Here is a 14,060-nt window from a genome sequence, read left to right as displayed (position 1 = left end):
CTGGCGGCAGAGAGCGACAGAGATGGTGAGGCGGAATCGAGCAAAAGAGAAAGACGGAGGGGGAAGGGGAGGGGAGGGAGGGGCAACGATGCGCGTGCCGCAACCTCGCAACGAAAAACAAATTGGTGCGCCTTGCGTCCGCCACTGGATCGACCGTGTCCTTCCTGTGTGTCTTTCCTTCGCTTTACCTACTGTCGTTGTTTATGCTCGCGCAATGCTGTTCGCCCCTCTCACCGGTGCGACGCGCACGACGGTCGGCATCGATGGCTGGCTTAGATTCGAGAAAAAGAAAAGACCAACGAGGCGGAGGAGCCCTCTTGCCGCCCACGAAGAAAGCGAGTGCCGTGAACCTTTTCTTGATGCACGCTACGGAGCAGGCACGCACTTGCTTGATGCCCCACCGACCCCCTCCACGCTTCCGGGTATGTGTGCTGCTGCGCTGCGTGTGCCCGTGTGTGCACCATTGGAGGAATGGCTCTGCGCTAGAGCGCCAAAGGACAGAGATGGCGGTGGGGACGGTGGAGCGACGGAGGCACGTAGGAGGGAGGAAAGGGGTGGAGGGATGGAGCGCAACATGGCCCCGCGCCTCATGCACCTCATTCAACACACTTCCCCCCTTCTTCTCTCTGAACGCGCACGTACGCGAGAGCAGACCTCACACGTGTGCGGTACTAGCCCACTGCGCCATTTCGTGTCTAAACATCATTCTCCAGCACACGGGCGGGAGTGCCCGGAGACGTCTTGCGACGGATACGGGCCTCGCGAGTATCGCTTCTTGCGCGGCTGCGCGTCGTCCGTTGCCCTACGCTGCCGCACCGCGGGTACGAAGACCTCCGCCAACAGCAGCGGGAGGTACGTGCTGACCTCTCCATACACCTTCACGAACTCCCCTTCCATCCGTACCTTCCCCCACGAAAGGGCCTCCTCGGGTTTAGCACCTGCGTCAGAGCCGTCGAACTCCTGCCCGTTGTTCAGGATGATGGTGAAGTCGGCGCCATTGCGCATGAGGTTGGCGTTACATACGTGATGCTTCACGACACCACCACCGCAGATGAGCATGCCGGTCTTCTTGCTGAGCATGGCGAGCTTGTTGATCGAGTACACGTCACGGACGAGATCGACCTGCAGGCGCTCCACCACCGGAGGCTTGTCCACCACCGCGGTGGCCGCCGTGGCCGAAGAAGAGGGGGCTTTTTGACTTCTCTTCAACTCCTTCGAATTGCCGGCGTTCTCGTCCGCAACTGAACCGCGTTTTCGGTGCGCAGGACGGGCAGCCGGGGCAGGCGTGGGCAACAGGTAGCTCGTGATGTCGCCGTCGACGAAGGAGGGGCTGAACAGAGAGACTTGCTGCAGGGCGGCCCAGTAGACGACAGTTGTGCGTGCCCTGGCGAGCGCTTCCGCACGATAGGATGCCGTTCTAGGAATGCGGGCATCTCGATATGCTTCCTGCCCCTTCCCATTCGCGGCGACGGATGCTGCAGTGCCAACCGCAGAATCGCTGGTCAAGTGAGACGTGCAACTCGGCACAGCCCCCAGCGCCTCCGCGAGCATGTCGACCAGCCACAACCCGCACAGCGTCCACACCTCGCTGGGAGTGACGGACCAGCTACACACATCGTCGTACTTGTCAGGAATCGGCTTCGCCATCGCAGCCGCGCGCAGCTGTGCCTGGCGGGCACAGAGGCGCTGAACAAATATACGCATGAGGCGGTCGAATAGCGCAGAGCCGGGGCTGCCCTGCCGTGGGTACTCGACGTTGCCGAAGCGCGCCGCCTTCGCTGTGCCGGCCGCCGCGCGAGTGCCGAGAGGCTTTTCCGCACTCTGTTTTAGGCCTTCAAACGGCGCTGCGGCGTCGGAGGAGGCGCTGCTGCTCACATGACCTTGTGCTTCGCTGGCGTAGTGGTGCAGTGTGTAAGCGGTGCAGGCGCGGCGCAGGTCGTGCTCCACACCACCGCCGCTCACGACGATGGCGCACAGGAAGCTGTGAGCGCGAGGCACCTCCTCGTCCGGGTGTGGAGGGCCACCGTACGTCTCGACGTACTCCTTCTTGAGTCGTGCAAACATTAGCTGGTCCTCTGTCCCGTCTGCTGCCGCGTCAGCAGACGCTTCGGGCGAGCGATGGACAACACCCTCCTGCACAAGAAACCGAACCGCCTCACGGCAGCCAGTGCCCATGAGGTTGGCAGTTACACCCATGAACAGGCTCGGGTAGACATGCTCTTGCGGCAACGTCCTCCCGTCCTCGCCGACATCGGGCGGCACCAACACGTACTCGCCGTCCTTTATCTGATACACCTTCGAAGGGGGCTGTCTTTGGATCATGCGTTGGGCAATGGAGCGGGCGAGGCCGTAGTTTGTCGCCTGGAATCCCATCGTCGAGTACGAATCGATGATGTGTTCAGCCTTGTCGAAGCCCGACGTGGGGCCTTGAACTTGCGTCAGCTTGGCGACCGCCTCCGCCGAGGAGGCGGAGGACACAAGTACGGCAGACTCCGCAATATTCGCCATGCGTCACATCCATATATTTTCCGTTTTTTTTTGGTACGGCTGCTTGACTCTCTCTGTCTCACCACCTTGCTGCGTGCGTGTTAGAGCGTCGAATGCGCCGCTGCTTGCGAGAGGCACAGGTATGACGCTGCCGCAGTGTGGCGTGTCTGCGCGGTGAAGGGAGGAAGCGGGGGATCGGACATCAGAAGAAACAATACAAGAGGAAGGCGGCAGAGCACCAAACAAACGTGGAGGATTCAAGGTGGGGTACGGCACGCAAACAGACCGGGGTGACCACCGTCGCTGCTGCCTGTATCGCATGTGTGCCGGCCACCCCTCTCCAGCTCTTAGGCGCTGTCGTGACACAACGCACCCCCGGAGGGCGAGTGAGTTGTGGCAAGAGAGATGGCGGGCAGGCCTCGCTTTGTCTGCGCAACGGCAGCTCATCTATGTGCGCCTTACAGCGCTCGTGAAATGTCGTTGGCCACGCGCCCCTTTCGTTGCCATGGCGCATGAGCTGCACTCCAACACCACCACCGCCCCCCTCTGGGCCCTGTCACAGGCACCCATCGCGCGGTGCAAAGCAGCAGGAGACACGCGGGTGCAGCAATGCGCCGGCTCAGTCATCGGAGCACGCCCCCCCCCCCCCCACTCCCCACATTCCCTAGCGCATCCCCACCGGGGCGACTCGGGCTCCCCGCCAAGTAGTCGGTGTGAGGGCCGGGAGGGGGGGAGGGGAGATGCGTTGGAGTCACACTGACACGTTGCCTACCATATGCATGGCACAAGCGTGTGCACTGTCACAGCTCGCCCCGACGCGACGCTACCCAGGAGCTCACTACCGACATCAGCAGCGATGTACTGCTCCAACACTCCCACGACGTCGGTGCTTGCGCCGCGGCCTGCGGTGCATCCGTCTGCTCGGCCTTCGGTGCCGCTACCGGAATGAGCCGGCACACGCTGTGTCTGCCCTGCAGCGACGCCTTGCGTGCATGCCACGTGTCGAGCACGGAGAAGGGGATGCGGAAGAGCGCCCGCGGATCCGCCCCCGTGGGTGTGCCGGTCCGCGATGGAGCTCCTCCAGAGGCGGCAGCATCCATGCCTTCCCAGACCCGCCGCCACTCGTCCCATGGCAGCATCCGCTTCGTTTCCCCGGCAGCGGGCGCGGGCGGCTGTCCATGAATCAGCTCGCAGCCGCCTCGAGGCGATGGATGCCCTCCTCCGACACCCGCACTCCCTCCCTCAGCAGCATGGTGATCGGAGCCATCTGCCAGTCAGAATCCCCACGTGTGCAGGACGTCCGCCCTTTTCCGAATCGTTGAAGCTGATGGTGTGTGAGTGGTAGCCGGCGTAGTTCGTCTGGAGCCCCGCAAATGTGAGGCCGCGCGAGGCTTGGCCATACACGACAATCCCGTGCTCAGCTGCGGTTCCGGCACCAGCCCATCGGAGCTCAACGGAAGCGGCGCTGTCTCTGCACCGTGAAGACCGCAGCCCCACGCACACACACGATATCCCTCTCCGACATAGTTCCTGTCGTGTGCGTGAAGGACCGTTGTGGAGTGGGATCCGTGGAGTGTGACCATGACGGACTTGTGGGCGTCCAAAACGTTCCGCAGGTGCTGGAGCACCCACCTGCTGGCTTGTGGAGGGAGACAAGGAGGCACGGAGGAGGAGAGTGCGCGAGGGAGCGAGAGTTGGTCGGCAGCGTTCCCAGCCCAAGGCACGTCTTCGGCACAGCAAACGTTACACACATACACATGCGTTGGCGCATGTATTACGCACATCTGTATGATTGCGCAGAGCGTCGGGATGCTGAGATGATCATGCAATGGGCGAGAGGACCGAGAAAGGGCGAGAGCGAGGGAGGAGAGCATCGTACGGGTATCCGAGACAGAACAAAAAAGACAGAGGAGAAAGCGAGAGAATCATCATCAGAGACACGGATTTCTTAGGGAGGCCCCCGCATTCTTCCACACACGCATACATACACGTACCACACAAGATTCAGGCGGGCAGGCAAGCAGGCACACCCGCGCTTGCAGGCCGCCAAGAGAGAGAGCGCTATATACACATATACGTATACACACACATACATACACATATACATACATATACATGCATATATATACATATATACACACACATATATATGTATATACGTGTGTGTATACGTTTAGACGCCAGACGATGAGCATCGAATTCATGAGTGGCACACAGAGAAAAAGAAATTTTGGGTGGCGGTGGGGACGAGACCGCCTACACGTGAGCGAAGATGTTCAAAGGAAATAAAGGTTACACGCACATATATAAATATATATGCGGGGGGGGGGAAGGCGGGCGAGACGACCGCGATGCTTCGCCATTCACCAGGTGGCGCCGAACCCGCAATGCGAGTGACAGCATGTTTCTATCTGCTGTGGGACACGTTGCGTACTCGGGTCATCACGGGAAGAGCAGCCGCGGATGCCCGCGCACAAACACATCAAGAGCACGGACTCAGGTGTGGATGTTTTTTTGACGTGGAGGCGGCCGTGGTGGGATGTCGGCGGGGGATAGCGTGGAAGGAAGGTGACACGGTAGAAGACCCCCACCCCTCCAGGACAACAACAGGGAAAAGAGCTCGAGCGAGAAGCACTCATGCGGCCACAGATGGAGCACTGCCGAATGACGCAATCGCCCGCACGCACACACATCAGAGACACTGAGGTACACCTTCGCTTGATATGCCAATCCCACCTTCCATGTCTGCCGCGTGTGCGCGTCGATACCTCGTGCTCCTTGTGCGACACTCCATTGATCCGTTTTGATGCATTCGGCTTACACGGTGCTCGCCCCCTCACCCACACACCCGCCACCTAATGAGGAGCTCCGCCGCCCTTTCCATTCCATTCTTGGGCTTCGCCGTTTCTTCCCTGTCCTTGCCTGTCCTTCACTCAAACACAATGGGTTTCTCGTCCTCCAGCAGTCGCCGCTCCTCGCGCTCCATGGCATCGCCGCGCTTCTGCGCGGAAGACTTGGACAGAAAATTCTTTGTATTCGGCTGCTTGTGCCGACGAGATATGATGGACGCGTTGTGTGTCGCCAGGGCACCCTTGGCGTACTCCGGGGACGCGCCAGCGGTATGGGAGGACGGCACATCCTGGTACAGCAGTCGCCGCGCGTTTTGAAGCTCCTTTGCGATCGCGGTCTTCATCCAGCCCACAATGAAGGTCGGCGCCCAGCCATTCGGGCTCATGCAGGACACGTACGTGCAGTGCGTCTTGCTGCCGACGTGCTGAAGGCGCCAGCCGAACACGACGGCGCCACGCACGCAATTGTCCTTCTCGATGGTGATGCCGGCCGTATCGCGGTAGTCAACGCTCGTGCCGTAGATGTAGTAGCACCGCTGCTCCGGAACATAGCGCTTCTCGACAAGGTTGATGAAATCTCGGGCCGCCACAGGTGGCGGAGCGCTGTACCGGTTGTATTCCACATGCCAGTCACGGATGCCCATGCGACAGAGTTCCTCGAGGTGGTCGTTATCATTGCCGATGTACTGCGCGGGCAGTTCGGGGTTGCGGGCGATGACGTCATACTGGCAAAGGTTGTTCGAGTAGCGGTTGCGCTCCTTCAGGCTTTGGGGGTGCATGAAGGCCAACACCTTTGCCGGTGACACGTTGTCGAGCGTGAGCGTAACACGGGCAAAGTTATAGGTGCCGACGTGGGGACGAGTAAAAAGACGGATGTCGCCCTCGCGATCGGTGAAGTCTACCAGCTTGAAGGGCTTGTGGGCCTTCACGTCTGAGATGGCGCTGTGCAGCAGCGGAAGGTCATCGCTCAGGAGGTCTTGAACAGCCACGTACGTATCGTTCAGGACGCGTTCCGTGGTTTCCGTGTCCTCGCAGTCTTCGATTACCTGCAGAGGGAGGGCGCACGGGTAGGGAGGCTGCTCAGAGCCGGCGGCGAGGCCGGTCTTGGATGCCGCCTTGTACGCGGCGTCACCGATGGAAGAGACGAATTTGAACATGGCAGTAGACGGCAGTCGAGAGATGACGTGCCGGATCTGTGGGTGTGTGCGTGTGCCTCTGGAAGATGAAATAGGAAGGGGGGGGGATGGGGAGGATTGCGGAGGCGAAAGAATTGCACAAAGGCCAAGAGACGACGGCTTGGTGCACCGCGTCGACGAAGCGGGCTGAGTAATGTTTGCAGCGGTGCGGCAGAGAAAAAATACAGGGCAAAGAACAACAGCAAAACAGAATGACAACAACGAGGGGGAGCGCGACGCGAGAAGTCCCGTCCAACTCGTTCAGATGCACACTTGCACAGACACACGGACACGCAGGAACAGAGAAGACTAGCTAAGCGAAATCCCCCCAAACGAAGAAGGTGCGAAGACTACACGATGATGTGACAGAAGGCAGCAACAAGGGGGTGGAGGGGAGGGGAGGGGAGGGAGAGCAGCGACAGAGGGGCGAAGAGAACAATGAAAGGAGTCCGAGGGCGCGGACACACGCCAAAACGAAAACAACGCGCGCGCGTCCGCGGTTGTGTGCGTGCGTGCGTGTGTGTGTGTGTGTGTGCGAAGCTGCGTCAGGGAGATGAGGAATTAAGAAGGCTATGATGTTGTGACAACCATCTTAGCTAAGCAGATGTGTGCACCGCATGTATGTGCATGTGTGCAGTGTGTGTGCGTGTGTGGACCACGGAGAATGGGGGGGGATGTGGAGAAGGTAGGAAAGTGACACAGACATGATGCACCGGCGGAAAGAGGTTCGGTAACAGGTGCGTCAAGCGAGGAAGAGCAAGTGGCCCAGCCACGGCGCACGGTGGACGGCGGCGTGCCTTGTGCTGACACGCTCGCCGACGAGTCTTTTTAAATCTCTTGTTGGGGCGACGACCTCGATGACATTACGTAGCGTGCGTGTGGTGACACGCCATCGCACAGCCGATGAGCGTGCAGCCTGCGCTGGCGAGGGCACGAGAGACGGCGGCGTATGTGAGACATGCGTGTCTGTGTGCACGTGTAGGGGCTGTACTTGCGCACCGACCTTGCCACGCGAACGTTGTGTCCCTTATGCCACCTACACAGACAAGCACAAGCGGGTTTAACAGTCAAGCACTTCGTGAGCCGTTCGAGGCCTTCCTCGCCGGCGGTACAGAGAGGCACCACGTGCCATCACGCCGCACGAGCAGGAAAAGGGAAGGGGAGGGGTGTAGTGAGAGGATGCCCGCTTATTCACCTCGCAGATATAGACGGCTCTCGCCCACTTCTCCACAACACAGCACTGGCTGTTGTTGTGTGTTGCCCTCCCTTTGATAGGGAGCCCCTTCACCGTCGTTCCTGCTCAATGGAGGGTATGCTTCCACGCCAGCCGCAGCACGTGGCGGAGAGAGCGCATCCACTTCCCCATGATGTCCTCCGCCATTTCATTGCGCAACACCACGGCAATGATGCGGCGACGCTGCGCCTCGACCTCGTCGGCGTCCACGCCAGCCTCCACGTCGAGCGTGCCTTTGCCAGCGCCGTTGTTGCCATCGTTTTGAATGCGCTCCAGTCGTCGATTGTAGCCGGAGAAGTCCAAGTACGAAAGGAAGAGACCGTTGGCGGGCGCCATCGGTATGCCTCGCCGCACGGCCTTGCGCAGCAGGACGTCGCGGATGTAGGTCTCGGGGAGGCCTGCGGCTGCAACGCAGACCACCGCGCCGATCATCTTGCGAATTTGGTTCAGCATGAAGCTCTGTCCATCCAGTTCGATGCGCACAACCTCGATACCGCCGGCATAGACGTCGCGAATGTGCTGACGCATGCGCTCCCGCAACGCCGCGTCCGCGCTCTTCGGGATCTGCCGCTTTCCTTGCTCGGAGACAGACGCAGCGGCGTCCTGCAGCTCCGTCGTCTCACCTTCGGTCACCCACTCTTCATACGTCACGGCCACCCGCTCGTCGGGGGAGTAGAAGTGATTGAGAGACCAGTTATCAATGCTGTGCTGCAGCAGCTCATCCTCTGGCGACACAACAAAGGGGTTGCTCACGACGACGCTGCGGATGAAGCGGTAGCAGGAAGCATCGTAGCTGCGGCCGCCCGGGGTGAAGTTGTGGTAGCAATGCGTCCCCTCGTACTCGTGGAAGAGGCGGCGAACGTGCTGGAGCTGCTCCGCGGGGAGGCGGTAGTTGGCAACGTGGCGCATCGCGTCAGCCGGGATGCTGCGGAAGAGAATCATGGACTCAAAGAGACCATCGTGGAAGTGCGTCGCGTAGTTGTCCTCGCACGGGCGGGCCTCTGCGGCGCGCTCCAGCGCGGCCTGCACCTCCGCGTCGCTGTCTTGACTCTCCGCGTCGCTCTCGGCCTTCTTCTCGCCATCGTCCAGGGCGACTATGCTCATCGGCCCGGCAGGGGTCTGAGAGGACAAGACTAGGGGCTCGGTGTGCAGAGGCGCCGTGGTCTCAGCTGCGGAGACATCACCCTTCCCTTCCAGTGGCGGCGTCGAGTCTGGCGGCACGGCCCTAGTTGTTGCCGCCGCCACCGCACGTGCAGCCGCCTTGGCATTCTTGCGCTTCGGGAAGTGCCCCTTGCTCTTGCGCGCGCTGTTCTTGTGCTTGCGTCGCCGCGCCTCTTCTTCCTCGTCCGTCACCGTGACAGCGCGCGGGGGGTCGCGCTTGCCATGCTTGCCTGGCACAAAACCCACCTCCTTTAATGTTGGTTGGGAGGGGGCCAGGGAGGTCGGAAAGTACGTCTCGGAGTACTCCGCCGCTGTCATGAGCGCGAAGGTGGGCAGGTAGTACTCGTAGCGGCGCCCACCACAGTTCAGGTAGGCGTTGAAGCTGCGAGTCACCGGCACGACGGCGTAGACGTGGATATCTCGGGGAAGGGCCTCGTTCAGCAGCCGCTTGGCCTCCTCGCAGCTGAAGACAGCGGCCTGCGCGCTGTTTGCGTCGTCTTCGACGTCGCCGTCTGCTGTGTGGACCTCACCAGCGGCCGCGCCTTCGGCGTGCTCTTGCAGGGCTGCCAGATGCTTCTTGGTATACGAGGGGTCGTAGGGCAGCATGACAGCCACGGACACGACGTTGCGAAGCGCGTGCACACCCTTGTCGGTGCGGCTCGCTCGCTCAAAGTTGAGCAGCTTCTGCACCTTTAAGTTAGAAAAATTCACTTCGCTGATCATGTCCGTCTCGAAGAGCGCCTTCATGAGGACCTCCTCGACTGTTGGGTACTCGGGAAGGTGGTTCCACTGCAGCCCGCAGTAACACTCACCAACGTAGCCGAAGATGATGCCAACCTTTTGCTTCCTGCGCACTCGCTTGAGTCCGTCAGGGACGCGGTAGTACTTGTACGGGGTGCAGCCTGAAATAATCGGCTCGGGTGGTGGCGCCTTCGGTGTCGGCTGCCCCGCCACCTTCGCCTCTTCTGCAGTTGCAAGAGTCACAGCATCTGCGCTGGGGTCCAGCATGGTCGCGCTCCTGCCTACGAGGGTGGTGGTATGGCGGCGACAGAGGGCCGAACGCGGAAAGGCAGACGCCTCAGTGCGCACGCCCTTGTGTGTGTGTGTGCCGGCAGTGATGAGGTGGCCGCGCCGCCAATGTCGATCTTACATAGGCGAACGTGCGCGGAGGTAGGCGTGTGCACGTGCACGCAGCGATACGCAACAGTCGTGCGGAGAAGGGGGCGAGCAGGATGAGAGGAAGGTCGGGGGAGATGACGGTCATGCGGTCAAAGTCGCCGATACAGTTCGCCCGGCAGTGTCTCCCTACTGACGGGGGCGACAGAAAACCTCATTAGCACACAAGAAGGCAGAGTGAGGGGACTTACGAGGGAGACGGGATGCTGGGCTCCTACCACATGCGCGCGCGCGCCCCCTCACGCAACCGAGCACGTCGCCTCGCTCGCCTCCCTCGCTCGATTGCTGCGGTTACGCCACTTCTCACCGCACGGCGCCACGCAGAGAGAGGGGGAGAGGAGGGGGTAGGGCAAACAGGTCCATCTCCGCTGCTGCTGACCTGTACAGCTGGGCTTCGTTTGCTTACGCGTGCGTGGCCTCTGCGTGTGCAGCGTGTGGCGGCAAATTAGCGCCTTGGGACGAGAAACAAGAAAACGCGCATGTACCAATTCACGATCGACTTCGGCACCCGAAGACGACGCACCAGCCACTGCTAACATCACCACCGGTTCCTGCAACAACGGCTGGGTCTGTCCTGGCGCGTATGTGGCTGTGACCACGCGCGTGCCGATCAGTGAGGGAGTTGTCTGCGCGTGGGAAAGGACGAAGCGCGGACAAACACGGACGCAGACAGACTCGTACAGGGGAGAGCAAGCGTCCACACGCACGCACACCAAAGCGTAGGCATAAAACGGAAGAAAACACTTCGGACTTATTCGACACGTTAACGGCATCACAGTTAACAAAATAGGTGAGGGGGAATCAAGACCAAAAGTAAATGCCCAGCACGGCTGAGAGAGAGAGACATATATAAAGCGAGCGGGGCGGAGGGGGGACGTCATCGTACTCTTCTCCTCCTCCCCCCCGCTTGCGCACACGCACACCCGCCAACGCATACAAACACCAACCCGCAAGCATGCGCGTGCGCATAGGCCTACACAAAATGCATGCAAGTAAACACGCGATATCCCTGCACCTCACGCTTTCGCCCGCTTCATCGCCTTCTTGGACGTTGCCAGCGCAGCGTTGGACGTATGAGGCTTCTTGCTCTTGGCCTCGACGCGCTTGACCTTCTTTGCCGACAGCGCCTTCTTCATCTTGTCGCTGCCGGAGTCGCGCGCCACGGTCATGTCGGAGAGCTCCTTGCTCTGCCGAAGCACTTTAGGCATGCCACTCTTCCCCTTTTTCCTCTTCTTCGAGGCGACGGCAGCCCCGCCAGCGAGGGACACGCCCTCTCTGAAGCGCATCATGCCGTCTGGGCCAACGTCAAACATGTCTGCGACGTCCTCTGCGTCCTCGGGACCAGCGCCGTCCTCGCCGTCGTTCGCTTGCAGCTCTCCGCTTGAGTCGAGGTCCGTTTTGGAAGCATCTCTCTCGTTCACGTGCGCTTCTTCCTTTTCTTCCCCAGCGGCATCTTCCTCGGCGGCGGCATCGTCGATGCCGAAGAGCTGCGCAGGGATGTGCTCCACTTCCCCGCGCACTCCTTGCAGCTTCTTGCGCCCTAACTCGGTGAGCGGCACCAACAAAACGCCGTTGCGCGCATTCGACTGCACGACCCACCGACCACGCCGAGGCTCCTTGGCCACGGCAATGAGGAGCACATCACCGTTGCCGCAGAAGCGAAGCGAGTTGACAATGGCTTGAACAGGCAGCTCTGCGATTAGCACCAGTTGCGGCGCCGCCCATTTCCCGGACGAGGGTGCCGCGTCGCCGTTTCTGTCGTCGTCTGTGCGCTTCCCCGGCGCCGTGGCCCCGGCGCCAACGCCAACAACGTGCCACACGCGTACCACTCCGTCGTAGCTGCCTGTAGCTACTACATCCGCATATGGCACGGCGGCCACGGCGGTGATGGGGTTCGGATTACGCCGCTGCGCAGCGACGGTGCCGGACGATGATCCCGTCGCGTTATCGCGTGCCACTCGATCGCCATCGTCCTCCTCCGCGAGCTGCGCCGCTGCCTTTTCCAGCCCCGTGCCGTCACCGATGAAGCCGTCCCCGTGCGCTGCTGGAACGAAGACAAGGGGCTTGCGGCGGTTCACGTCGAAGACCACGACGGCGCCGTCCCTCGCACCCGCCACGATGATGCTCTCATTAAGCATCGCCACCGTGTCCATAACCACGCTGGGAGGCGGCGGCGCCGAGGCGGCGGCGTCTGGGGTGAGGCTCTTCTCCGGCCGCCGGGCCGGTGCGTAGTTGTACGCCTGCTGCGTGGCCGCGTCCATCTTCCAGAAGCGCATCGTGCCGTCCTCGCCAACGGTCGCCGCCGTCTCTTTGCGCAGGCAATCCAGGAAATGAATGGGCCCTTCATGACCGAAAAGCTTGTCGACGGCGATCATCTGCGGCACGGCCCACACCCGCAGCGTGCCGTCCTCGCAGCTGGAGTAGAGGGTGGCGGTGTCCATGCGGAACTGCAGTCCGGTGATCGGCTTACGGTGCATGAAGAGAAGTCCCTTGTGTGTCTTGGTGAGAGTCTCCCACACACTGATAGACCCGTCCATGGCCCCAGCTGCCACGTACGACGGGCACGACATGTCTACCGTTGTCTTTTCGAAGACATCGCGCGCCGTGGGGCGGTTCGCTGTCGTGTTGCTGACGGCTATCGAGACAATGCCGGATGGCAGTGCCGGCTCTAGAAGCACCTTGCGCCGCCGCTGCAGCTCCGCCTTGTCAGAGACTGACATGCCGGCCCCGCTGGTCGCGAGGGATATGTCTACGAGATACACCTTTCCGGTCTTGTCACCATACACGATGCGGTCTGTACCGAGGGCCGCCACACACGTAATGGAGTTGCAGTTGTGGGCAATCCGCACAGAGTGCAGGTCGTGCATCTCCGTTTGGTGGCCGAGGTAGTGCCGCACGGAGGTGGACATGTCGCGCTGCTTGACGCCAGCCGCCAGCCGCGCCTCCTCCATCAACTGCGCGCGGCGCTCGTGAAAGACGTCACCGTCGAGATCATCCTCGAATGTCACTTCCTGCAGGCGCGTGTTTATGTGGTCCCCGAGGCTGCGGATCATGGCCGCCCGGCTGCCGTTGCCGCTGCCCACCGCCTCCGGGGCATCGGCGCTGCTCAGGACTGTGCGACTCTTCTTGTCATTGACCAAGTCGTCCGCGCCCGTTGAGGACGGTGATGCCCCCGCAGCCTTCTTGCGCGACGTGTGCAGCTGCGCGTTCTGCTGACTTAGCTTCTCATGTGCCTGGTGTTCCCTGCGCACGGTGGCGCTGATGGCTGCCCGCTTGGCCGCCTTCTTCTTGGACAACATTGCAGCGTCGGCGCTTTTAACGTGGAGTGGGGAGGTGGGATCGAAGTCAAGCCGACGTGCACGGCTGCTCAGGTAGAGGGACAATACGGAGACCGACGTATACACGCAGACGCGCTCTGATGCGCGCTCCTATCACGCTGTTCCCGCCGGTCCCGTGTGCGTGTGTGAGGGTTGTACGGAAGAGGCAGGTGGTTCAGAGCCGATGTGGCTGCCTGTGTGCTCGAGCGTGATGCTACTCGTGGTCCCCAGCTGAGCGGAAAGAAAGCGCGACAATGCAGCGCACACGGTGAAAAACGCGGTAACGTTTTTTTTTGGCAGGTTGACCCCACACAAGGAGGGCGAGAGATGAGAAGAGCAAGGTGGGAGGGGAGGACGGCGTGTGGGCGGGTAGGTCATGCACGACACACACAACGCGCAGCGCAGGGAGGCATTTCGGCATGTGAATGAGCCGGTGTTATCCCGGGTCGACACGGCGCGTGGAATACGCCGTATACGTGCACAACGTGCGGTCTTTTTTTGTTGTTGCCATGGCGCATGAGCTGCACTCCAACACCACCACCGCCCCCCTCTGGGCCCTGTCACAGGCACCCATCGCGCGGTGCAAAGCAGCAGGAGACACGCGGGTGCAGCAATGCGCCGGCTCAGTCATCGGAGCACGCCCCCCCACTCCCCACATTCC

General features: G+C 61.2%; 4 protein-coding genes across 4 annotated transcripts; all 4 read right to left on the bottom strand.

The window, feature by feature from the left end:
• Positions 1-702: 702 nt before the first annotated feature.
• On the bottom strand, positions 703-2,508 carry LMXM_33_0330 (putative deoxyhypusine synthase; the record flags this gene model as incomplete). Its single annotated transcript, XM_003878569.1, has 1 exon — positions 703-2,508. The coding sequence occupies one exon, from the start codon at positions 2,506-2,508 to the stop codon at positions 703-705; it is 1,806 nt and encodes a 601-aa protein (XP_003878618.1).
• Positions 2,509-5,416: 2,908 nt separating this feature from the next.
• Positions 5,417-6,493, bottom strand: LMXM_33_0320 (conserved hypothetical protein; the record flags this gene model as incomplete). The annotated part of the gene is made up of 1 exon (XM_003878568.1): positions 5,417-6,493. One exon carries the CDS (start codon positions 6,491-6,493, stop codon positions 5,417-5,419), a length of 1,077 nt encoding a protein of 358 aa, XP_003878617.1.
• Positions 6,494-7,811: 1,318 nt separating this feature from the next.
• Positions 7,812-9,914, bottom strand: LMXM_33_0310 (conserved hypothetical protein; the record flags this gene model as incomplete). Its single annotated transcript, XM_003878567.1, has 1 exon — positions 7,812-9,914. The coding sequence occupies one exon, from the start codon at positions 9,912-9,914 to the stop codon at positions 7,812-7,814; it is 2,103 nt and encodes a 700-aa protein (XP_003878616.1).
• Positions 9,915-11,098: 1,184 nt separating this feature from the next.
• Positions 11,099-13,381, bottom strand: LMXM_33_0300 (conserved hypothetical protein; the record flags this gene model as incomplete). The annotated part of the gene is made up of 1 exon (XM_003878566.1): positions 11,099-13,381. The coding sequence occupies one exon, from the start codon at positions 13,379-13,381 to the stop codon at positions 11,099-11,101; it is 2,283 nt and encodes a 760-aa protein (XP_003878615.1).
• Between the last annotated feature and the right edge of the window lie 679 nt (positions 13,382-14,060).

This window comes from Leishmania mexicana, chromosome 33 (assembly GCF_000234665.1).
Source record: "Leishmania mexicana MHOM/GT/2001/U1103 complete genome, chromosome 33".
NCBI lineage: Eukaryota > Euglenozoa > Kinetoplastea > Trypanosomatida > Trypanosomatidae > Leishmania > Leishmania mexicana.
Note: the sequence above shows the minus strand (reverse complement) of the source record. Positions and strands in the feature narration are given on the sequence as shown.